General features: G+C 44.0%; 1 protein-coding gene across 1 annotated transcript in view; it reads left to right on the top strand.

Annotated features, from left to right (window-relative positions):
• C7H3orf20 (chromosome 7 C3orf20 homolog) overlaps window positions 1-25,752 on the top strand; it is a 50,117-nt gene extending 24,365 nt beyond the window's left edge. Inside the window, exons 12-17 of the mRNA XM_048857724.2 lie at window positions 688-775; window positions 850-851; window positions 1,729-1,845; window positions 10,421-10,563; window positions 22,563-22,688; window positions 25,471-25,752. Coding sequence (XP_048713681.2) covers window positions 688-775; window positions 850-851; window positions 1,729-1,845; window positions 10,421-10,563; window positions 22,563-22,688; window positions 25,471-25,597 — 603 coding nt within the window. The 3' untranslated portion in view covers window positions 25,598-25,752. The remainder of the gene's footprint in view (window positions 1-687; window positions 776-849; window positions 852-1,728; window positions 1,846-10,420; window positions 10,564-22,562; window positions 22,689-25,470) is intronic.
• Window positions 25,753-26,475: the final 723 nt, after the last annotated feature.

The following is a 26,475-nucleotide window of genomic DNA, read 5'->3' as shown; positions in this document are numbered from 1 at the left end:
GGAAGAACTCTTCATGGAGCAGCTACAACACACAGCAGCAGCAGTTCAAGTTTTCTCCTGCTGTCCACTAATGTGCTCCAACTTTGACCTTGGGCGCTGAGGAACCATTACTAGCGATGAGTGGGGGAGTTCAGACTCCACGTTCATTAAGTCACTGTTAAGTTATAAAATTTGTCCCTAAACTACTTGGTCATTTCCCCTTGAAATGATAAATATGAGGCTTTCTGCTTACCACTGAGCTACAGAATGTCACTGGTGTGATAACATGCATAGACCAGGCAGAAGAGATGTCTAACCAACACAAGATGTCATTCTGATTGCTACCTTTATCTTTGTTATCTTTATTTAAAAGATAAAGCTTAATAATGACTGCACCCACATTTTGCAAACTAGCCACCAGGATGTGCTGCTGTTCTAGTAGAAACAACTGCAAGTGCAATTATTTTAATCTCACTAGGGGTCACTATTGATGTCTCAGAACCAGCTGCATGTGCAATTATATGGCAATTATAAGAAAAACAGCCCTTAAAGAGAGAGACTCAAACTGTACATCAGTGTCTCCAGTCCAGTTCAAATATTGAGGATGTTGCTACATCCGTATTATACATATTCAGAAGATAGGTTCTACTCAAATGAGAGTATCAGATTAATTACTGAGTTAACACTTTGTGGTGAAAGTCTTTCCAGACTGGATTAATAATAAAACCAAGCAAGTTTCACTCAACAGTGACAGTGAAATGGTATAGCAGTGTCAGAGCTCAGAGCCAGCATATATGTAAGGATTTGAGAATTGTATTTCCAACCGTTTTTATACACAGTCCTACAATTAAATGCTGGCCTGAGTTCCAGATGTGGTTACAGTCCTGTATATACACGACTCTGTGTCAAGTCTGCAACTCCCAGCATTCTTTAGCTTATCTGGCAAAGTGTCACAGTCAGCGAGAAGAAATAAATGATACAATCAAAGAGCATTTTGTGTACCGCTAAGGCTATATAAATGACATACCTCTTGCTGCAGTGCTTCAAGGGCCTGATCCAAAACAACCTTGCATCTGGCCACAAATGTGGCAGAGTAATTAGACTGTAATTTCATAACACTGTACTCCTAAACCCCAACCCCCACAAAAAATCAAAACCCCAACTCCTCCCCACACCTTGAAAAGGGAGAAGTGCCAGAGACTCCAGGAAGTCCAGTTGGGACTTTGATTGTTCCTATTGATTTTATATGGAAGGCGCTCAAATACTATGGTGATGTGCAGCAGTAGAAAACCCTAAAATAGACAGATGTCAACCTCTTCTGCTCCAACAAATGCAGTGCAGCAACTCATTTCTATCGAAACCTTCACAGATAAAATATTTTGGTGACCCCTGTTAACTAGTGCTATGTCACTTGTATCATCTAAAACTAGACTGGATATGTCCCTCACAAATATTGCTAAGGAGCAATAGCTTTTCGTCGTTGGGATTGACAAAAATCACTTACATTCTTCTCCATCATCAATTTCAGTGATTCTAACACATTCCATTTTAAAATTATAACAACCAACATTAGGGCTTTATTTTTTAGCTGAGACCCCCCCCACTAGAGTTCCCAAAGACCTATTTTATTCTATTCAAGTTTTTATACTGTGCTCATCACTGTAGTATTAGCCCCTTCCATTAGTGCATTAAGCCACGTGGCTACACATCTGTTACCTAGAAAGAATGAATGTGTTTGTCCATCTCTAGTGCAGGTGTGACCCTTACCGCTTGCTGAGGTACAACATGGACAGTGTCATGAGAAAAAAGCCCCCCCTGCCACCTCTGCTTGTGCAGAAGCATGCTGTCACTCCGGGAATGGTGCTGGTAAGTCTGGAAGTTTTGCCACTTGGAAGGACCCTGAACCTTTGGCTCTGTGACTCAGTCAGAACACTATGTCTCTATGATGTATGGTACTCATGGGTGACTACATTATACATAGTGCTGCCTGCCAGCCAGCTCCATTGTAAATGAGGCTGAGTACCAGCCTGATCTGAAGGAGAAAGAGTCACTGACTCATTAAAACATCTGTTTGTTGGCTATGAATCACATTACCTCTAGGAAGGATGGTGGTTTAAGGCAGGAGAGAAGTTCCTTTACAAAAAGTTGAGATGGGCCGAAGTTGCAATATTTCGATATGGATCCTGATCCAAACTTCCCCACATTTGGGTGGATTCAGATCTAATGTCATACAGTTCAAATCCATCTTATAAAGATGGGCCCACACCACGAATTTCCCCCAAAATTTGAAGAAGGCTGAATCCAATGCCTCTAAGAGAAACCCAAGGCCATGCTGTATATGTTCCTCCAGTGCACATCTTGTCTCCGTTCATTATCCATATGCATTACCAAATCAGGAGGTGAATGTGTGCCAGGAGAGTGTCTACAACTGAAGAACAGAAGGCACTTTTCTGTTTGGTCACCAGTCATATTCCTGTTTGGCTGTAGAAGTCTTCCTTATTTTGTTTTTACCAATACAATAGCTATTCAGCTTCATCCAGCACTTTTTGTCCTAGGCTGTCTGCGCACAAACTTACAGTGACGTACAATCTATGTCAGGACTCACTTTACCCCTCCCTGAAATGAAGCCACTTCTGGGGTGGTGTGCATCAAAGCAAGACTACCCAGCCCAGCAAGACTACTGAACACTTTAGGATAGGAACTGAAGAATAACATATCTGGATGAAACCGCAGTAGCAGTTTAGGGTGGCAGAATGTTACCCACACTGGAATTTGGCTAGGACACTGGGGTTGGCACCCTTATATTATGAAAAGTTTCTAAAGGGCTTTTAGTGACCACAAGTGGCCCTGTCTCACCCGAGTAATGGATTTTATTGTGAAATACTCACTCTGATTCTGCTCCCACTGAAGTCAATGGCAAAACTCCCATCTAGTGTTGCAGGGTCAAGCTGTCTATGGGGTAATATTGTGCCTATATAGCCCCCATCTAGCCTAACATTTAAGCACATGTCTAAAGTGAAATAAGTAACGTAATGAGCACTCACTTATGATTAAAACACCCTACAAATAATAGACACAGCCATCTCAACCCTAACAGTAACAGCTACCTCACTGAATAAATAAGTATTCATCAGATATTCTACATAATCCCTGTGGGTCAAACCTCTTGTTCACTTCAATGAGAGTTTTAACCAAATAAGGACTTCAGGATTTTGCCTTCAATATGTAAGCACTCAATGAATTTCTATTAGTATAGACTCTTCAGCTGTTCTACTCCAAAAATGTGCCAGTCAGTGTCAGTATGTTGGCTATTCCTAATCATCTGATGACTGTGAATAATTTCACCAGCCCTCTCTGATATCCAGCCAAAACCCTGTCCTCACCCAGTCTCTGCTGGTACATGGCACTGTCTATCCAAAGATCACACAATTTACAATGAATCCAGTCTTTCAAGCTGCTCTGTGAAATAAGCACCATCTCCATTTAACAGCTTGGGAAACAGAGGCAGGAAGGAATTAAGGGCTTTGCCTATACTGCACACTGAGTCAGTGGCAGAGCTGGGACTAGAACCCACTTGCCAAAGTCCCACGTTTTGTACAGAAGAAATACCGTGCTATTGAACGGCTAGACATTCCACTGCTTTGGGAAGGGCTATTTCCATGGAAGTACAGTTCCCTTCTTGGGAGTCCTGGCTCACACAGGTTTTTATTTGGGTTCATTGAAAGAGGCGCCAAGTCAGATAAGGCTGTATAAGAGAGCCTTTTAATGAATGCCCTACTGTGTTCTAGAATGGCTCTTTTACAGCCCTGTAAATCTCTGACTGTGGAAGTGTAACACTCTTGTCTCACTGGACAGACAAGACCAGGGATTGGAATGGTTATAAGGCTATTATTCATTCCATTTAGCAACCAGAATCCATCAGCTGACCTCTGCAACACACTTAAGCTTATTGTTAACATACAGTCTGGATGTACAGGCAAATAAGATGTTATGGTCAAAACAGAGGTCATTGCAGAAGCATTTGAACTTCATGAAATGGTTTTGTTTGAAAGGACTTTGATTTGTGGAACCAAGAATTTACTGCTAAAGTTTTTCCAAAGGAAGGACCTAGATGAAGGGATGAAATTTTAATGACAGATTTGTTTAAGTGTAGTTATTAAAATAAGGTTTTGATCATTGTTTGACATGAGTAACTTTAAAGCACAAGGGAGGGGGGAGGATTACAGTTTTGAAAAGAAAACTAGGGATAGCTGAGGGAGACAGAAATATAGAAAAACTGAGCCTCGCCAAGGAAACAGCATGAAAATCAGGCAACCTGGAGTCTCACTGCAGCTTTGCTACTGACTCACTGTATGTCTTTGGGCAAGTCACTTAACTTCTCTGTGCCTCAGCTTCTCCATCTGTAAAATGGACACGATAATATTAATTTGCCGTTTTGTAAAGTGCTTTGATAGCCCGGAATGACAGCTGCTGAATAAGTGCCAGTTATTCCAATTGTGCTTGAGTAGGCAGATGTACAATAGCTCTTGCTATGCCTGTTTAATCTCCCCTTCATGTGACACATTGCACCAATTCTCATCATGCCACTAAGCCCAGCTCCCACACCCTTGTCCCTGCCCCACACATTTTTTTATCTTTGCTGCCAGCAGTAAACAGATCCCGCACATGCCCATGTCTGACCCCATGAAATGCACCAAATCCCTTGGGAGGATTTAAAAAGCCCTGTGTGGGTGGTGGCAGGAGCAGGGAGAGGAGTGTCTAGGAAAGGTCCATTGGTCTGCTCGGCTGGGCTGCATGTTGTGATTTCTTCCTGGACAAATGCCACTGTTTGAAAATGTGTAAATGCCTCTTAACAGCCACTGCATTGGTGGGTATTATGTGCTCTGCTGAATAACTGAGCTGAGCTAATGCAGAGAGCTGGAGTAGAAAGCAAAATTGTAAGGCTCTCGCCCAGGGAGGAGTTCTTTGTCGAGGAGATTTCAACAGATGAAGCTGATGTTGGCCATTCCACTCCAAATGACCCTTCCTGATTCCCCTTCCTCTTCCATGACAGTTACAGAGAGACTGACTCTTACGGACTGATAATGGCGCTTTACCTTACCGAACCTCTTGCACAGGGCTGCTTGTTGATCTGTGCTCTACTAGGTACTAGTGTGATGGAAACCACCCAATTGTCTTTTGTGATGTTTGCAGAAATGAGATTGGTCCTGAGATGCTGTTACTGCCTGACATCTCCTTCATTCTCCTTAGGGTAGGCCTCCTGACCCTTGTACCTAGTGCTTAATGTGTAATGAAAGAGGTGTCGGGATTCAAGCAATTAGGTACTTGAGGCTCAAGCAATTTTTTTTTTACTTTCAAAACTGACGCAGCAAGCCCAGAGGTGCCGGGGCTATGAACAGCCAAGCCCAGAGATGCCGGGGCTCAGCCCTGGCAAGCCTTGGCATAAATTAAGCACTGCTTGTACCCCCAGTGTAATTAGCACTGAGCTTAATAGTTCGTTAATCACCTGAAGAATTCTCCTGCCTAGCCCCACAGCAAAGAAATATCAGTTGGAGCAGAGCTGGACAAACACTGCCCTGAGGTTATTGTAAATAATTTGGTGACATCTAAATTAAGTTCCATTCCACATCATGCACATCCCTTTCCCACAAACACTCCTACATGCATGCAAGCCATTTCTTTTCCTGTTTGTGCACAGCAAAAGCACTCAGGTAATGCCCTGAGTACAGATTTGGGGGTAGAGAGGATTTATCTGCGGACACCTGTGTGACTGTGTTTGCATGAAGGTTCACTATAGGAGTGCTCAGGTGGCCATCTTGAAATGTCTGTCAGAGCTAGAAACAGGCCCGTGCAACTTAGGTGACCAATTCTGTAGTGTGATTATCATATTGTGACTATCCCGTACTTAGAAGAATTCTTACACTGAAGACTTCCTGAACAAACGGTATGTTGGCATTTTGTTTGTGAATAGCCAACACACTTGTAAGGAATGCAGTCCTGGCTGGACAATAAGAGTGTGGCTCCAAAAGACCAGACAAACCTTCCTCAGATCGTGCTGTCTCCACAGAAGTGGAAGGGACTTTTAAATGTCTAATAGCTGCAGTCATTTTACTGAACTGTTGCTTTGCCTGCAGGTGGGCTGGGAAATTAAATATTGCCCTGAAAGGAGCTTATGAGTAAATAGATTGATAGGGTCAGATCCTCAGCAGGTGTCCATTGGTGTAGCTTCATTGCCTCCTTTGGTTTACATGGAGCTACCCAGATTTACACCTGCTGAGGAATTGTCCCATAATATATAAAATTAAGTAGGGAATCTTGATTATTTTTCTTAGCACCTTCCTATTAGTTGTTTTTCCTGCTAAGTCCCTTCTGCCAGAAGCACACACAATGTCACCGAATGAGCTAGGAATAGAATCCAGGGGTCCTCATCCTCCATCCCCTGTTGAAGCTACCAGACTGTTGTTGGGGCTGCTTCAACACAGCTGTTAACTGAATGTCTGCTAAACTAGCTGAGGTTTGCTGCGGGATCTGTAGATGCAAAGAGTTGGACTTAACCTGATAACTGGTGAAAATGACGTTGTTTGCGATGAGCCTTCCAACAACGAGGCCCTGCTGTTGCCTCCTTCGATGGTGAACCTGAACTCTATCATCCGTAACATTCCTGTGGAACGCAGTTGTTGCAATTAAAAGTGGAAAAGGAGACGGTGCTGGGGATAACATGGTCCTTCCCCTTTCCAGGGCTTAGAAGCTAAGAAACAGACTCTTGAACATTGTGCAGGGTCTGATGGGCAGCCAACATAGATCATACATTGGGGACATTAAGCACTCTGGTTGGCTTGCTCCTTTTAGCAGACAGGCTGCTACATGTTCACTCGTCTGTAGCTTGCAGGTGGTCACTGGGGACAGGCCAAATTAGACAGAGTTGCTCCAGCCTCAAGGTAATAAGCTAATTCATTCAACACTACTGCATTCCCTCAGGGCCTGCAGTCCCCTGTGCTCCAGAAGTTGATGAATACAGCAGCCAGAGATGCAAAATACTTGGGCACATTGAGACTGATTCCAATTTAGAAAGGCCACCCTGCAATGTGGAAGATATTTCAACTCCCAACCCCCCTATGTCTCCCACCTCTTTCACACAGAGGGTAGATCTAATGGGAGAAATCAGGATATGTATCTATAACTATGTCAGGAGACATCGAGTGGCGCATTAGCTTTGTTCAAATGGACATGGAAACATCTACCCAATTGTAAAGTGTGGGTAGGCAGGATAGGAACACAGCAATTCAGCTTGAAAGTTTTTCAAGTAAATGGGTATATTGCACTTTGGTTTCAGACACACCTGCTCCTTTTCCAGATCCTGTAGTTAGATGCCTGATGTATTTGGTCTTCTAAACACGCAGCCCTTCTGGCTTTCCTTTTGTGAGAAGATATGAAAGTGCTGGTAGCAATCCTAACACCAGTGCTGGCTTTCAGTGCCTTTCTACACCCTCTGCTGCTGCTCCTCGCAGTTCAGAGAGATTAATCAGATAACACCAGAGGGAGCTGCTAGCGTTCAGAACTCAGGCCAGTTGCCCACACACGGCACTTTGACCAGAAGAGAGAGTAACTTGTGAGGCAATCAGTGAGCTTCAGCTTTGAAACAACCCTTTTCTTCCTCACACAGATGTACAAATAGAGCAAGTGTGTGATCCAGTAACCACCACTGACAATTGACCATGCACTTTCCATATCTCCCTGCATTCTGTGCCCCACCATCCTGATCTCTCATCCTTCTACTCCCCTTTCCCGGCCCTCCACCCATTCACTCCACTCCTTTTGTCACACCCTGCATATATCCACCTACTCTCTGTCTCCATCCTATTGCTCTGACCTCACGTCTTCCTATCCCACCCTGTTCCCCCTAATTATCACTCCCCTAATCGTTATGCTCCTTCAGTCTCCACCCTGCTGCTCTGATCTCATATCCACTGACTCACTCTACTCCACAGGTCTCCACACATGTTGTCCCCCACATCCACTTGCCATCTCACTTCTCCACCTGGTCTTTGCCACCTTCATTCCAGATCTCCTCCCCACGGTGGTCTACAGCTGGAGCAGGGTGGCTCCTTCATTTGTGCTACCCCTGGACTATGTTCCACTGAATCACTTCTCCTCCGTTAAGTCTTGGCTTGAAATCGTCTCTTTCCTTTATGATTCTATGTGCAAATGACACTATGGAAAAAATAGAATGCACAGTATTGAATTGTAATGCATCTTCTTCTGCACTGCCCCAATCAGGGAACAGAGTTTTTAGGGCTGTCAAGGCTATATTAAGATTTCATATGGATCAGGTATATATCTATTCATTGCAAATCCTGAACGACACAAAAGCTGCTGCAGAATGTATCCTGCTGTAAGTAGAAGGTGGAAGTTGAAGGACCGTGCTGTGCCTAGCAGGAGGCTCAGCCCAGGAGAGGTGGGTGCAAAGGTAGCTTTGTGATAACTCTTCACCTCTGACATTCCAGGCTACTTTGAGGATAGGGATTTGGCCCCCAATGTAAGCTAGAGCGGATCCTAAGGCTGCTCTAACTGATGGTAGTTGCAATCAGCCACCGCTAGGCTGTTCTGTATTCCACAACAAATGAAGTACTCCATACTCTAGGCACTTCTCCCTTCCTGCCCTCAGCCAGCCCCTTGTGCTGGGGGCTGCACGGGAGTGCTCTAGGACTACCTATGTCACCCCCTTCCTGGGGGAATTCTCCACAGGCCCATTTCACCCCTTTTTGACACATATACATCACAGGAGTGGCATGAAGAAACGGCAGAGAGGGCCAGAAGACTCCCTGTAGTAGAGACTGATGAACCTCAGCAGACTCAGAGGTTCAGCTTGGGTTTATACCGAAGAATTTAGAACCCAGATTTGCAGAAAGTTGCAAATCTGGGCCCAGCTTTGGACTGATTTCTGAGCTAGAGTAGAAAAAACAGGAAGCTCTGGATTCACATGGTTTCTAACTAGGGATCAGACCATGCAATGTAAGCAGAGGTACCCATTACTAAAAAGGTTACCCACAATCCCCGGTTACCTGGAGGTTTCAGTTAAAATGGTCAGCAGTGAAACAGTTACGTTTCAGAGTTAACTTGTCATTGATTAAAAAGGGTGAAATGTTCATGTATATTTTTTGTGAAAAATACATCCCATTTTTCATCTAGCTCTAGAGCTGCTTGAAAACATTCACATTTTGATTTTTTCCCCAGTTAAATTGATGAATTTTTGCAAAAGTTTTTCTAAAAAATCTTGCTATTTTTCAGTTGGCTGCATTTTCATCCCAACCCAGGAAAAACACAGCTGTTTCCAGTGGGTATCAGTTTGAGCATTTGGGTTCATTTGGCCTTAAATTCCAGGGGAAGGGGTTAATAAACCCACACAGACTGAAACAAATGATCAAAAGAAAATGTAAATAACCCTTAATTTTTGCACAAACTCTAGTGCTTCCTTGATCCTCTGATCTGCAAGATTAGGCTTGAGGTCTCAAGAAAACAGGGCCCAGGAGGTACCTGATATCATATAAACAGCATCCATCTTGAATGTTCATGCTTCTGTTTCTATTCCTAGCCAGCACTTATAAGTAAAGTGAGGCATGCAAATGGAAAAAAGTTGTCATGTATTGACACACTCACATCACCAGCTTCACATTAGTCCCATGTACACGTCTATTAATTGCTCAGCCATCCTCTCCTCCAGCCTCTGTGATGCTTACAACCGCTGTTCCAGAGGAAGAAGAGGGAATGTTTTGAGATTTGAGGTTGGCTCAAACAAAACTCATTGGGTGTAAACCCACCACAAATCAGAACCTACAATGTTTCCCCCCCAAAAAACTCCTGACCAGGAAACCACCAAACTCTGCCCAGCTCTACAACCTTGAATAGCTCCAGAATTCATGCAGCCATACGTATGTTACGCTCACATCCAGGGCAGGCTCTAGGTTTTTTGCCACCTCAAGCAAAAAAAAAAAAAGGGATGGCCAGAATGCCGCCCCAGGAATTGTGCCACCCCAAGCACATGCTTGCTTTGCTGGTGCCTAGAGCTGGTCCTGCTCTCGATCAATCTACCCTACTCTATTCCTAAAGCACAGTGTAGCGTCTAGTTGTCACTAATGTCCAGCGGGTTCATAGAAACATTGCCGGCAAAAGGGCTTTCACAGTGTGGAGGACAGTCCCATACTTTTCCACTCCAAAAGTAAGTTGAATTCCAGTCAGCACTGATGGTGTTAACTGCTCTGAAGGCAGAAAGTGTGTTTGCAGCACTCAGAGGCCCTAACCACTGGGTGAAAACATCTAAGAGTCCTATGCAAAACAGGAAAAGGAAGCCATTTGGCCCAAGCTTTCACGCTTGGTTTTATTTTTTTTTTATGGTAAAGCGTTTTTTTTTCCCTCTTTCTTCTTCCTGCCTGTTTGTCAACAGATGTACGCTGGAGGGAAGCTGCTCTTCGGGGGCTGTGTTTTCAACGGATATGGCTGCAGCAAGAAGGACCTGCTGAAACAGATCGGCCAAGCTCGCCTCGACTGCAAGATGGGTCACTTCCTGCCAGAGAGTTTCAAATTTAGGTAAAGCAGGAAATGCGGGGAAGGGGGCCCCATGTCACACTGAGGTCTGTTTGTGACATGAACCTGGCTAACTAGGCGAAATCGAGGGGGCTGTGATAAGGAGCATGGGGGCATTGATAAGGTCATTATTGGCCATTCCAGTTAATAAACAGCATGAACGGAAAAAATAATGGAAGAAAAAAAGTAGGATCAAGTGGAATATTCTTCCCTCACGTGTTTCTGGAAGCTCCTTAATTCAGAGCACTGTGACTCAATAGACAGAGGCATAACTAAGAGCTTGATCAATCACCCCTACTATGTGGGCATGCCCAGAGCACAGACACAACTCCCTAAGATCTGGCCTAGCATGTACTAGGAGGGATGTGGAGGAGATGTAGCCATGCTGTTACATTTCAGTTAACAAAGTCAGTGGGCTGCCTTACAAATTTGTGGTGAGCTTTTCAAAGCCAATTGGATTTAACCACAACTGAACATCTCCATCTTGATTGCCTGAGATTTCATTTCAACAACCCCTTACACCTGCCAACTAAGCCTGACATCAAGACACAGATATTTTGCCACACTGAGGTGTTCACCTGTATTCTGGTATTTGAGGGTTTCCTTATCTTTGGAATGGGAATCTGTTCAATTTAGTTACTGCTGGGAGTCAAACTGCAGTTTTTAATGGCCCGCCACTATTCTGCGGGGAGCTATATCTTAACTGAGATCTATCCCCCTTGTAGTTCAGAGACATAGCTGAACTATACGACAGGAAAGGCATGTCTCCAGTGAGAATTTAATTCACATTAAGGTAGGGTGTGAATTTAACGCAAAATAATTATTCCGTATTAACTCCATGTGTGGATGCTCTTATTCCAGAAGAATTCTGAATTAAACTGATTTGGAATAAGGCACTTTCATTCCAGAATAAGGGCATCCACACAAGGAGTTATTCAGGAATAGATATTCCAAAATAATTCCCTGTGTAGACAAGCCCTTAAACTCTCCCATACTTCAGGGTGTATCTCTTAGGTAGGGAGATGCATTTATTGGACTCACCTTGAGACATTTACTACTATGCGTATATTTTCACATTCATTTTGCAGGTTTTTCCCCCTGTATATCTGAAGAATATATATATATATATATATATATATATATATATATATATATATATATATATATATATATATATATATATATATATATATATATATATATATATATATTTTAAATGTAGCCCTTAAATTGTAACCAGCAGGCAGTTATCTACTTCACTGCACCACTCTGGCCTCTGTGCTCTAGCCATGGTGTTTTAGTGATCCACGGAGGTCCCAAGGGAACTGCTTGGCACATGCAAGCTGCATCAGGTGTGTGCTTGTTTGCCCAATTTACATGACATATTAGATGCCAAGGAAATGGCAGTTTTATCACTTAATTCAAAGCCAGATATACAGGCAGGATGGGAACCTAGTTCCCTCAAGCACAGCCCAGGCCTTTGAGGGTGCTTCAGTATCAACACTCTTCTCCTCTCTGTTTTATAGCAAGGCTGGAGTCTGAGCTCCGGGACCTGACTCAAAGGTTTGGGTTGTGCTATTGAGTATCCTGACTTCAGTGTCTACAATCCAGACGCATGGAAGGATTTCCCTCCTCTGAGCCCCTTTGATTTAAGAGGCAAATCCTGCTCTCCTTCTCCCACCCCACAGGCATAGAAAAATCAAGAGGTCATTTTGATCTAGCAAACAATAGCAGCGAAGCCAGGGCAGCATAGGCTGCACAAGCCTGCCTAGGACCCTGGCTATGTACTCAAGCAGCTATCAATCTGATTTTCAATGAGATTTGTGCTCCTGAGTCAGGGTTTGTCTACAGGGGACAACCAGGAAAGTTAATCCAAATCAACGAAAGGTGTGAATTTGAAGTGGGCTAGTCAAACCACATTAAGATCTTGTACAGATGCTGTTATTCAGAATTAAAGTGGCCTTAATTCAGTTTATCTTAATTCACTTCCAAACCGAATGTCCACACATGCTGCAGTCACACCTCTGGTTACAGTGGGCACATGTCTACTTTTGAAAATCCCATTCTAAATCCAATTAAATGGCTGCACAAAAGGTGCGCAAGGCAAATCAAAACCACAGCTCGGCTATAACTAAAATAAAATAAATGAAATCTACGATAAAGAAATAAATATACAAATGAATCAAATAAACGCAATATCAAGAGGTAACAGCCTACTTGAACTGGGAGGCATCATGGCCCAATGGATAGGACCTGTACTGCTAATGCAGAGATCTCAATACTAGTTCCCACTCTGCCACTCTCTTAATGTGTGACCCTGGGCAAGTCACAAGGTAGCCTTTCAAAAGCAGCTAATGGATTTAGGCGCCCAATTACTTTCAGTGAGATGTCTGCTCCATAAAATCCCCTTGTGTAAAATGATGACAATAATGCTGAATCACCTTTGTAAAGCACTTACAGATTCCAGAGGAAAAGCATTAAACATTAGCTGTTATTTAAAATGGGTAACTCCAAATAAACGCCTTTCCAGTGCTTTAAGGGGATATCTCATGCTGTGCATGCCGCGGGCATTGGTCCATAAACTAGCAATGAGAGGTACATGCCGAGATTCCATCCACAATCGCTGCACTATGCCAAACTGGATGCCCCAAAGAGCACATCTAGCATTCAAAGGGTTAATTGGTGCTGCGTGTTGGGAGTTTATTAGGCCAGATGAGAAAATCCTTAGCTGCACGTATGATATAGGAAGGGTATGAACTCATTTGCAGTCTCTTACAGTAACCCTTCCCCACCGCTGACTAATGCCTGTTCGTTCCTGTGGTATGTAATGTTCTCTACGGTCATGTTCATGGAGGCCGAAGTTATTTTTAATGCAGCTGTAATATGGGTCGCAAAAATATCCAGGAACAGTGTTAACTTGTTTTCTTTTTCACTTTAATCTTGCTGCTCTTGGACAGGAAACACAGACTACACTGTGTACTGGAACCTGTCTCCTGAGTGTAGTAGACTGATACAGCAAGGGGGATTGACCCTTTCACTGCTGGGCACTAGTGGTTTGTTTGCAGGAGCTTTTATGCCTTTGAAGGACTAAGGTAATTGAAACCTCTGTAACTGCAGGTTCCCTTTGAAACACTGAAAAGGTCAGTGCACACACTCTCTTTCTTTCTCTTTCTTTGTTGTTCATCTTCTTTCTTGGCATCTTATATTTCTGATCTGTACTAAAATTTGAGGGCCAGATATTTTATTCAGTCCTTGCTCCAAGCAAAATTCCCATTGACTTCAACGGATGTTTGTCTGAGTAAGGACATCAGGTTTAGGAAGACATTTTCTCTTTGGGCAGGTTATTCCATAACTGTTTTCTATGAGGTTTCCTGCACCTTCCTCCAAACCATCTGATGTTGCCCATCACCGGAGACATAATATTGGATTAGATGGACCTTGGGTCTGATGTGATATGGCAGTTCCTATGTTACTGTGAATATAACATAGAAAATCCTGCAGGTTCTATATTGGGGTCTCAAAGTCCCAGCCTGTGGGCCATCTGCGGCCCAAGAACCTCCGTACTGCAGCCCACGGAAACTTTTTAAAAAGTTATTTCATCCGGCCCCCATAGCTGCCAGCTGGGGGGAGGAGGGGCGGGAGGGGAGCGGGCAGGAGAGATTTGCATGCCCCTCCCCCCGAAGGAGAGACCCATGCAGCCACGCTGCTGGCTCTGTCTGCTGCAGGTGCTGCTCCTCCTTCCCCCCACCACAGCTCCCATCGGCCGGGGGAGAGGGACAGAGGTATCATAACTAGTCGCTGGGCAGAGTCAGCCATGGAGGCAGCGTCACTAGTCGCCGGGCAGAGTCAGCCAGGACTGCGTGAGGCCAAGGGAGCGAAGTGACCTTATTGGCCCGCTGGGAGGATTTGAGGACTGGCACTGACCCTAAGGTAAACTAAGTTTGAGACCTCTGTTCTATATTGTATAGGGCTAAACTGACCAGCCCTTTTAAACCCAGGACCATAGACATTTTCCAGGCTGCTTACATGTAGTAGGAGTCACCACAAAGTGGCACGACTTTGCATGACCTCAAGGCAGACAGAGCAAGTTATCAAGTTTTGTCTGGGGACCATCATACTTTCACAGCGATTCTCACTGTGTGTTTGTGTATAAAGGTTTAATAAAATGCATTCTCAGAGCCGTGAGGAAAGCTGCTGACCCAAAGCATGCACATTCTGCAAACCCCCTCTCTAAAGGAGGAGAGCTCAGTGCAGCCAACTCTGGAGCCAGTCAGTGCTGCTTGGCTGTATGACTTGGGGGTGGGGGTGATGGTCAGTCAAGAGTAACACAAAGCGCTCGGGTCCAAATCCGTCCCTGCTCCATGTCCATTCATGTCAACGGGCCTAAACCTGGGGTAGATTTGGCCCCATTTGTCCTCCGGGTCTGAGTGTGCTCCCAGCCCTTGGCATTTGGAATGGATTTGGGAGCTTACATGTGAGGCTGTGTGCACTGTGGAGGGAAATGGGGGGGCCAGCCCGATAGTCTTAAAATAAAGGCACAGGATAGATTAAATTACGTTAAAAAGACGGTAGAGGAACCTCATCTGGATGGACTTTTCAATCACAGCCAGGCACTAACCAAGTGCAATGAGGCTCAGATGTCTGGGGGTGGGGGAGGGTGTCTGTGCAGAAGGCACAATGATGGCACAAGACTCAGGTATATCTGGGGGCTGTTGTATCCCAGGGAGTGACCCGCAGTAGCGTTGTTTGCTGTATTTCAGACCATACCGTGTTTCACACAGCCCCAGGGCAGAACACTAAAGAGCCCCAGACAGTCCCATGTTGCAGCACTGCATCCCCTTGGAGTGGGGCATTAGCATGCTGATAACAAGATGTCTCCGTGCGATGGGGACGGCAGAGCTGTAGGAATCAGGAAGCCATTTTACGTCACCGGGGCTTGTCCGTGATCTTACACTCGGACTGACGGATGAGGCTGAGATAAGGGAGGAAGCAGAGAAACATTGCATCGTGGCTGCAAGCATTCATTCTCCCTGCAGAATGTGACGAATGGGGAGGAAGGACGGGTGGGATAGTGAGATGGAATGTGGCTCCTCCTCACCCAACCTCTCCCATGGTCATAAATAGATTGGATCACAAAAACGAGAGTGAGGATCAACTGTTTGTTCCTAAGGGCTTCCACCTTCCCTTCTGCTGGTCTGAAGCCAGGAGTTTGTAGTGTGGAAAATGTAGAAATGTAAGGCAAAATTTTCCCTCCTGCCTCAGCTGTGGACACCTGATCTGCAGCATGGTGTAGAGACTACAGCAGACGCAGGTGAGACAGGGAAGAGGGCTCAGCCAATGGCGAGTCTTTTAGCTGTCAGACTGGAGAAGAAAGCACAGATTGGCTAGATGCTGCGGTGGAAGAATGAATAGGGTTTGGTGACAGCCTAGAGGTGCGAGTGATATGAACAGGGCTAAATCTGATAGCAGTGCCCTTCCAAACATGGGTAATGGGATGGAGGATGGCACATCTGGTGATGGAGAAAGGAGACAGTGGAGGAGTTCAGTTCCAGTTGTGCTGAAGTTGACTTGGTAGTGGGAGTAATTGGAGATGTGGGACCATGCAGAAGGGGAGAGGTCAGGGCCATCAAGCTGTACATGAACCCAATAATTAGAACATGGCTTGTCATAGACAAGACAAGAACAAGGGCTGCAGTCAATGGCTGGAGTCTTCCAAGGATTTAACACAGGTCAGTGGTGGTGTGTTTTTACAAAACAAACAAGAAAACAGAACCATGCTACCAAGTTCAGCCAGTAACAGGAAAGCACCACAGCTGTGTTCTCTTCTGGGCGTGCCATTGTGAACTGCCTGGGGTGTGGGCAAGAAAATAAGCCAAAGGCTTGTGTAATAGGATGCATTCAACATAGAAAAGGAATGCTAGAAAGTGGCAAAAAAAAGGAAAACCTATCAGTCTGAAGGACAGTGAGACAAATCTCTGGCACTGAATTTCAGGAAAGGTCAAAGGTAGTGGAATGTTTATGAAACGTTTCAAGACAGGTCCATATCCCACCCCACCTGCTTGGATTCCTAAGAAGTCATAGCAAGCGATCAATATTTGTCTTGTTGAAACAAGTCAGAGAGTGGGAGTAAGAAGAAGGTGAATACATCATGGCTTTGTCATAAGACAAATAGACAATCTAAGACAGAATCGCGCTTCCTAGAGTACTGGCCATTTAGTAGTAATTATTTTAAAGGCTCAGCATGACAGCAGCAAAATATGCAGAAGTCATAAGATTTGCTCAGCTGCTTTAAGAGTCTGAGGTCCCTGCTGTTTCTCAGTGCTATTCCTATTAGTTTTTATTAGCACTAAGAATATTGCAATAGTGTTGCTATTGCATTGAATGCACCTACAGTGAAATTTATCCCAGGACGGGGTATGCAGAAAACAATACAAGACTGTGTCTCGGGCAAACACAGGTGCCTTAAACCCCACAGAGACTAAGGAACTGGGTTATCCAGTTAATGTTTCAGGTAGTGATGGATTATGCATTGCACATTTATCGTAAGTAAAGTCCCTGAGTTTTTGCTGGTCTGCATAATCGGCTGTAATAAATTATCAAAGAGCCAGCCGCCCCCAGTCCTAAACTGCATTAATGCTTGTGCAGTCCGTCAATGTCTCTGTCCATTGCTGTGAATAATTGAGTGCAGTGACATAGGCTGGAACTTTGCTAATAGTTAAAATGCTTTCAAATTAAAGCGAGTAATGGAGGGAACAAAGAAGACTGACTGCAAACCATGTCCATAGGTGGGTCATTTGGAGCTTTATTCCTGTTGCTGGAAGTTCGAATAGCCCTCCATATACATTCCCCAACTTTCTGACATCCCCCAAAATCAAACCAAAACAACTTCTGCTTTGTAAAGGCTCTTGGATAAAGCCAATGTTGATTTGATCCCAGCTTTTCTTTTCTTCTGACATTCATTTTCGTATTGCATTTCTTTACTGTTGCTTCCATTCTTCAGTGTTCTGGAGGAAACTTTCAAAGCACCATACAGGAGAATCCTGAGAATGATGTTACTTCAAGCATTAATTTTGTGGGAATATTCCCTGAAAAGCACAGCCCACTGAAAACTGAATCCAGGTCTTTAGAGAACTTGAGTTCTGACTGATCTTGTGCTTAAAACCACAGGAAATCCTCTCCCATAGTATGCAACCACAGAGCAATTTCTTGCTCAGGCAAATACCAGATGGCAAGAGTCCATGCTGGCATGAAGGATTTCCTCAGCTTTATAACACTTTATAGGATGCTTTTCATTCATGGCTTTCAAAGCACTTTACTCCACTAAGAAAGTGTCATCTCCATTCTTCAGGGAAACTGCAGTGTAAAGAGATTTAGTACGGTTGGCCAAAAATGTTCTGTCAAAACTGTTTTTCGATGGAAAATTTGTTTTTTGACAGAATGAACCTTTTGGTGAAGTGTCACCTTTCTCTGAAAATGTTTGATTTTTTTCATCAAACAGGTACCCCAAAACTGAAAAGTGTGTTGTTTTTGGCTGAAAACTGAATGGAGTTTAGTTGCAACATGTCCCCATTCTCCCCCCTGGGCTGGGCTCTTCAACTAAACTTCATCTTCTGTGATGCACTGTGGCCATGGGCCTTACCTGATGTACTGCCTTCCCTCGAGCAAAGGGTGTGATTCATCATGAGAAATGTAGTCGGATCAAGGAGCCTGGCCTATAGAGGAGAATGGGAGCGTGGGACACCCAAACTGTAACTCTCATGAGGCACAGCCCCTGCATTTCCACACTGAATATTTCATTTTCCATCTGAAAGATTTTGGTTTTTGATTTTTGGCCAAAAAGTCAAAATTTTCAGCAGAACTGAAACAGTTCTGCTCCAACCTCCTCCAATAGTTCCAACCAGTTCTATTACCAAGTGACTTTCCCAAGCCCAGTCAGGGGCAAATCTGTGAACAAAGCCTAGATCTCCTGTCTCCCAGTCCTTTGTCTTCGCCTCTCAATCACAGTGCCTCCAACTTCTGAATAATGTGGACACTGTTAGAAGGAACAGAAAAAGAAGATGTAAAAGACTGCTAATTGCTCCCCACACTCTGGCATTGGTAATAAACAGGTCATATAGAATGTGCCTGTCTGAGCCAAATGGGCAGCCTCTGCCCACTGCTCTGAAAGCAGGGTTACAGCTGACCATTTAAAATGTGTATCAGACTTGCTGATCCATCAACCTCCTTTTTGCAGTATCCCCATAAGTCTCCTGAGGTACAGTCACCCTCGCACACAATATGATCATTGACACAGTCGGTGCAGTTAGCTGGAAAGACCCAGTACTAATGTTAATAAAAATTCTGACAAGAATAATGAAAAACCTGCCAGTTGCAATACAAAATATTGCTCTTCTGGGAAATTAAAGGTTTTATTCTATGGTGGTATCCATGACGTATACCCACCTACACCCATGTTGCACAGGAAGACAACAGCAAAACCCTAAAGCCTATGTGAATACATTTTCCCCAACCTGGGACTCAGTTTAACCGTGCCCATGTTGACAGGAATCGCCATGGCTAAGCATCTCATTACACTATGCCCAAGATACCATCAGTATCTAAATAACAGGCCACGGCAGCTGGAGCACTGGAAATTGAAGCTGTTACCTCTTAATTGGAAAGGACAGCAGCTCCAAGGCATGGTCTCACCTGTGGACGGCTGGCTCTCCTTGGATAGAAGCAATTTCTGTTGCTTGAGCGGCAAGTGCCTTTATGGATACTTCAACGAGAAATCTCATTTTGTTTTATCAGGAACAATCCAAGATAAAATGAGGCAAGTAGTGAAAAATAAAGCCCAAAGCATTTCCACCCTTAATGTCAGAGATCCTCCATCAAGCTGTGATTTTCCACAATCTATCCTGCAAAACAGCATGTGATAACTATATCAGGTCACTGAAAAATGGGACTAAACTTTCAATATCTTCCTCCCAGGGATCTCATAAAGCAGGCTGATTGGGACACCTCTCAATGAATGTGCCTCCCTTGGCACTGCCATTGTATTACATAGCTGAGGCCATTGATATGATGTTATATACTGAGGGCACTTTGCTAACGTCTAGCTCTCCAAATGTGGTACAGAGTCTCCTTTGACATGTGTTCCTCATCAATTTCAGTTGCAACTCTGCAGTCCCTCTCTCTTGCCCCATACACCAGAATCTGTCTATATACATGCTGAGATGATACCACAGTGGAAGGTGCCTTAGAAAAACCTCAGCTAGATGGGTCACAGTGACCTTGGATATAGCGAAACTCCACTTGTGGCAAAGTAGAATGAAAGCCCTGACTTATTTCAATGCATTATAGTGTGCAGACATCTACTTATAGCTGGATGAGACCTCCGCCTGCCATGTAAGTCTTCTGTGTGAGCCCTGTCCTGAAAAAGTGAGCAAACCCCAGTTAAAGGAGTAGCATGAAAATGTGCTAAAGCACAGCAGAGCTGAAGGGACGGATCGCCATCCCAATGTCGATCATAGGGCCTGGTATACGTGTCCAGCCAGCTCACTGATGGCTAGTGCTGGGTGTTAGGCTATGGGAGTCTAATACTGAGTGTGTGATACTTTAGAGAGGCAAATGACTAAATGTCCTGCCCTGTGAAGATTATACTCTACATAGGCATGGGTGCAGTTCTCGTCTGTCCCCTCCATAAGGTAGATCCATATTGTCTTTGGACCACGTGGCCATTTCTCATTCATGGCCATTTCTCATTCATTTCTCCCCGCTCCATTTCCCTGGAAGGAGACAGCATGGCTATCACTTTCCCAGCATGCAGAGTGGGTGTACTGTTTCCCAGATAGGTTCTCTGCTGCTTTGCTCCCCTTCCCTCCCCAAGCCAATAGAAACACATCACTTCCACTGTTTTAGGCCCTTATGTGCCCATTTAAAATTCCTGATGATTTCACCCTATAAAGAGGGTTCACGTGTGCATGGGTCTGTGACTGTCCATATTTACCATAGCATATAATTTTTAATGGTTTGTGTTTAGCTACAAATGGTTTGGGTAAGCTACAGCAAGTGTCCAGATCATGGACAACACAGCTAAGAACCATGAAGTCCTGTAACGCAGCCAGCCTAATTGCTTATACAGGGTGCTGCCTACGAGGAGTTGTCAGTGCAGTCTTTACTTGGGCAAAGTTTGATGCCTATGATCCAGATGGTCTGTTTCAAGTACTAGTGCTAAACTGTACATCAGGAACCTGCTGGGATTGTGAGTAATCAGGCTTATGAATTAATTTAGCTAGGAAAAAATAAACGACGCAAAGTAAGAACCTATTAGAAGGGAATTGCAGGTATGCATTCTCCCTTAACAAGAGAATGCGATCACAGGTGTATTTCATAATGGACTCTGCTCATCACTTCATTACACAAAAGCTATCAGCCCCATTTAGTGTAATGAAGTTTCACTATTCACTTCACCCTTTAGCAGCCCTCTGGAAATTCGGTTTCTTGTAAAGCTGTGTGCTTTATCTGGGGGCTAGCAAGGGTATAAAGAAGTAGTTAGGAAAAATGCATTTTAAAGGGAAATTGTTAAGCTTAATGAGCCCCAAACTTGACTTTTGTCTCATTTTGTTCTCTTTGATTCTTACATGTGATTCCCCCCCCCCCATGCTCTCTTTTCTATAAACAGTGCCAGCTACCCCGTCCTAAAATCTATCACACCACCACAGTAACCCTAGGACCACAAACTACTGGCCCTGGCTTAGTTCTCATGAGTCACACTGCAAAAATGAACTAAAGTCTAGCACTTATAAGCAGCCCTCCTTATCAGCACAGATCTGAAAGTGATTTACAAGGACGAATAAACATAATTGTCTCCATTTTTCAGGTGTTCAGAGAGGTTTACCTTTGCTAATACGATGAGATAGTGACACAGCTGGGAATAGGACCCAAATCTTCAGGCACCACAGAACGATGGTGTCTCCCACACAAGCCACTGTGAGCGTCTAGGGGGAATTTGAAATGGGTGGTAAGGTTTTAGTTCCAGCTTGCAAGGAGCGGTTATAAGGAACAGTGTGTTTGTTTTCATTTTAAATAATGTCGCATTTAAAGACCATTCGCTTATTCTGGGACATGATTCCACCTACAGCTCTGTGAGCATTCAGGACAAACTTTGGATCATTTCCACCAGTGAATATGTTGCTTCACTGGGAACAAGGCAACATATCAACTTGGGCGAAAGCTTTCTTTTTTCCCTTTCGATTCCACGCAGCAAATTTTTGCCATTTTCCATGGTGAAGCCCAGTTTTGTTTAACAAATTGGCAGAGATTTAATCTCCCTCACTTTTATAGAAACCAGATAGAGAGTGGGCAAGATTCAGAACTGGTGTAACTGGGTGCAACAAGAACAATGCTGGAGTAAATGGTGTGTACGTGGACACACTAACTCTGAATTTTACTGCTACCATTTATATGACAGTAGCATCTGCAGGCCCCAACTGAGATCAAGGTCCCATTGTGGTAAGTGCAGTACAAACACAGAGTAAGACATAATCCCTGTCCCAAATTGCTTACAGTCCAAATACACAAGACAGACAAAGGGTAGGATGGGAAACAGGGTCAGAGAGAGGTGACGTGACTTGCCTGAGATCACACAGCTAGTCAGTGGTAGAGCTGGGAATAAAATTCAGCTCTCCTGATTCCCAGTCCAGTGTTCTGTCTACCAGACCATGTTGCCCTTCTCCATTTGGCTATTGATGGAATTCAGAAAAGGGCTAGATAATTTTAGATCCAATATTTAGTGGCTGTTTAGGCTTAGGTAATAACAGTTATAAAAACTCATTCTTCAGGATGTAAGATGATGATCTTGTGGTCAAGGCAGCAGACTCTGGATTCTGCTCCTGGCTTTGCCCTAGACTTCCTGTGTTCAGGTCTGGACGTGTGGTTCTGGCTCTCCACTGGCAATGCTGAACAGATGCTCTTGAAATGCTAATCGGCATTACCGAATGCAATTCTTTTTGTCTTTGCAGTTCTATCCCTGTGGAGGACCCTGACCAGGACAAATTGAATAGCCAACAAGATTCAGTGGAGACAACTAGTGAAGAGCCTTCTTTAGTGTCCAAGGGGAAAGATACTCCCCGCTCAAAGCTAAAGATGTAAGTCCAGGGAAGGCTGTCCCAGGGAAGGCTGCCCCTGAAAAAGCCAGGAATTAGCTGAAACATCTGCAGGTGTTCCCTATTAGCTGCCCTCGGTTAAAAACTTTTTTTAAATCAAGGGTTTGGTCTTTAGAGAAAGAAGAGGCATGGGAGTGACTTATTTTGCAGGCCTCCTGGGCTTTCTGCTAGCTCCTCTCTAACCCTGATTGTAAACGACATCTTTTTTTAAAATTGGTGCAGAGAGAAGCTAAGGAAAGGATTGGTGTCTTTTTAGCTTAGGATGCCATTTCTCTCCCTCCACTCAGGACACAACTTGCTGCAGCGGGAGTGGCGAGTTTAATGGAAAAGGTGACTCTGTGTAATCTGACCTTTCCTTAAAAGTGCTGTAGGGAATGTGGTGATGCACAGAGATCCTCAGGAAAACATGTCATTTGTTTTTGTGCCTGCACCCCTATGTTAGTGAAGAGGAACTTTTAAACACTCCTTGTTTGGACTGAGGAGGGACTAGATGGGGGTCTCTCCTCTGCCTCACCCTTCACCCACTGATTCCATTTGGATCTCATGCCACCGTGTGATACCTCTTGGTAGCTGCTGACTTTAGCTTGTGAGAGGCATCATATACATATGAGAGTTTTGGAAGGACAAAGCTGTATTCTGCCACTGGGCTCAGTTATGCCCTCACTTGCTCTCATTGAAGTCAATGGGGTTGCGTTGCATGAAGAACTGGGTTCATTGATTTCATGGTACTTTCAGCACCTAAACATGGGCTTCAACCATGTTACCTAAAGGAGAACCCTTCTAGTTGTGAAATAGTAGGAGGTTCCATAATCACTAGAACTAACCAGTGGAGTGAGACATTATCTCGTGCATTAGGCCAGTGAATTATCTCAGATACTATGATGATGTGCACCCTAGAATTGTGATAGCTGGTACTGATGACAGGGTGGATGTGGGGATCAGTTATGGCTGATGAAGTTTTTCCCACTATTTCAAAGGTGCTGAATACTCTGACAAGCTATCTTGGTGTTCCAAATTAATTTTCCATCAGTGGCTTCCATAACTATGATTGCCCAAATTCAAGTCAACCCAAAATTTGTTTTATTTGCAGTCTCAACATAATTTCCATACCTGTCCATCACTCAGCTGCCTCAGCATTTAGCATAAATGATATGTTCTGCTTAGGAGAAGCCCAGCAGTGGAGTTAACAAGGGGTAAAACAGGTCAGGTGTGAGGCACACTGGCAGACCGGTGTAGAGTTCTGAAGATTGCAACAGGGGATATGTGGGGCTATGTGCCATGATGCTGAGATGCATTTACCGAGCTATGGGTGGGTGAGGAGAGCCTGCGCAGAAGTGGAGGAGACCCCTTGGTCCTGTACTTCAGCTGACCAGGACATCACCTCTTAGATGTTGGACTCTTAGATTTTCTTGTTCTGATGAGTCAGTACTGATTACATCAGTCAAGTTACTGTAGTCAGTATTAAAATAGGACTGACCAACAGACTGGACATTCACTCCCAGGGAATTTAAAAACATGCTTTTCTAAAAGGAATAAAATAGCACTGTCTTGTGGAAAGCCACTTGCAAATTAATTCTTTTTAAATTAATGACACAGTTTTTTAGTACTTCCACAATAAGGGGGAGAAGGGAATCTGATTTTGTGCCTCTGAAGCCCTTAATAAGTTAAGTGATGTGTCTAGAGAAACATCCCCCTCATCTGTAGAGTTCAAGTTTTAGAGGAGTGCTGTCTAAACTTTTAGGCACCCTAAATATGTAGAACTTTTTGCAATCATCATAATCCTTGGTAAGGGCGAGAAATTGTTTAGAGTGGCCCATAGGATTTAACGAGGAGCAGTGGGAGGAAACTGAAAAAATAACATGTAGGGTGATTATTAGTAAAAGTATCTTCACAGTGAGGTCTCAGGCTGTAGGATAATATGCCTGGGATAGAAACTCCATCCCTCAAGTTGTTTAGAACTAGCCTAGACAAAGCAATTGACTGTACACTCCAGAAAATGGTTCTGGATGGACAGGTGAATATTATCACACAGTAGGCCACTCCCAACTCTAAATTTCTGTGGGTCAGATTCCACTCTGACATATGCCTGTGAATCTCCCACTGGACACAATGGGAATCTGCCCATGAATATACATAAAAAGGACAGAATATAGCCCAAAGAACCTATCAAAGCGTAAAATGAGACCTTAGATAGAGGCTGAATTCTGCTCTAAGGGCATGTCTACACTGCCCTGCAGTTTGGACTGTGAAGGTGTGAATAGCAGCATGCACCAAAATGCTGTACTGTAACTCCCCCATGTGGATGCTGTGGGCTCAAATATACATATCCCTAGTTCACGCTAATGTCCTTCTCCTCAGTTGGGACTAATTGATTTGACAGGAGTTTCTTTGGTGTAACAGAGAGCTAAATTCAACCTTATGTTGCCGCTTTGGTTTGGTTTGTTGCACTTTGCTACAACCCCCACAGTTAAGACTAATCTAGTCCTCTCCTGTTTTCTAATCAGAGCCCCAATGGGTGGAGTAGGAGTGTGGGGTCAGGTCAAATAAGACATAATTAGGATTGTCTTGGGCATTTAAATGAGTTAGCCCATTTCTGAGGAGGCTGTTTTAATAGGTATCATATCTTTATATTGCTGAACTGTGCTTTTCCTAACAGGGCTTTATTTTTCCCATATGAAATATTTAGGATCTGATTTATAGATACCTTCCCTCAAACTACAAGACAACTCAACCCCCTTTACCCTCTCTGTATTTTCCTTACTAGATTAAAGACTTTGACAGCCATAAAGTGCATCTTTTCAATGCAGCAGCAGCAGAAGCAGAAGAAAAACCAAAAACCTCAAATAGCACAAGCAAAAGACAGCAGAAGAACCAGTGAGGCTAGAAAATAGACACCCCAGGTATCTACTTCACACAGAGATACCTGTCCATAGCTACATCTTTCTAAACCTACTCTGCCATTTTGTCCAATCTGTTATATTTTGATTGTTAGTAACAGGAAATATTTACTTTTAAAATCTCAATATAAAATTGCAGTCAGCAAATGCTTCTTGGTTTGCTTGGTCTTGTTTTCCTCACTTAAAGAAGGTTCCTCCCCATGTACACTGACCCCAGTGCTTGCACAATGCCTGGAGAATTCGAGCTCGACAGAAGAACCAGAGAGAAACCAAATCATTGAGGATTCATGTGAACTAAGTGTCTGCTTTAACAAGTGTCCAAAGACATCCTAGAATGTCTTTGCAATGGAGGTAGGGGAATAAGCTAACACTGAACAAGTCCAGGTGAGCCAGGAACATAGAGGAATCTCTGCAGTAAGCTTGTTGGAGTATCTGCATTTTCGAGGGCTTGCCATAAAGGTGCAAGAAGCAAAAAAGGGAGGATAACAGCCTGTTTAGATAATACTCTGGCAACCAGTATGATAGTACGCTCAGTTCTATATGACTGGAGTGGCCCAAGACTGGGATAAACAAGAGATGCTGGTGAGCAGTACTGAGGTGCCCTGGCAGAGTTGTGAGAAGGGGGCTCTCCGAAATAACTAGGAGTAAAGCAGGTCGGGATAGAGGGATTTTGACAGAGCTGTGGGGGTGACCCTACAATTGGAAAGGAACTGATACAGGTCAGGATGAAGGCATATTGGCAAAGATACTTCAGTGCATCTCCAGGCAACCCCAACCAGTGGGCTCCTGCCATGTGGTGCTCTGGTCAGAATTTAAAGCTGCCACCCACCCCCTGAAATAGGATTCCAATCCAGTGCAACAGCCCCTGTGTC

The sequence above is a fragment of the Caretta caretta genome, chromosome 7 (genome assembly GCF_965140235.1).
Source record: "Caretta caretta isolate rCarCar2 chromosome 7, rCarCar1.hap1, whole genome shotgun sequence".
NCBI classification, from domain to species: Eukaryota; Metazoa; Chordata; order Testudines; family Cheloniidae; genus Caretta; species Caretta caretta.
This window is presented reverse-complemented; position numbering and strand designations above follow the sequence as displayed.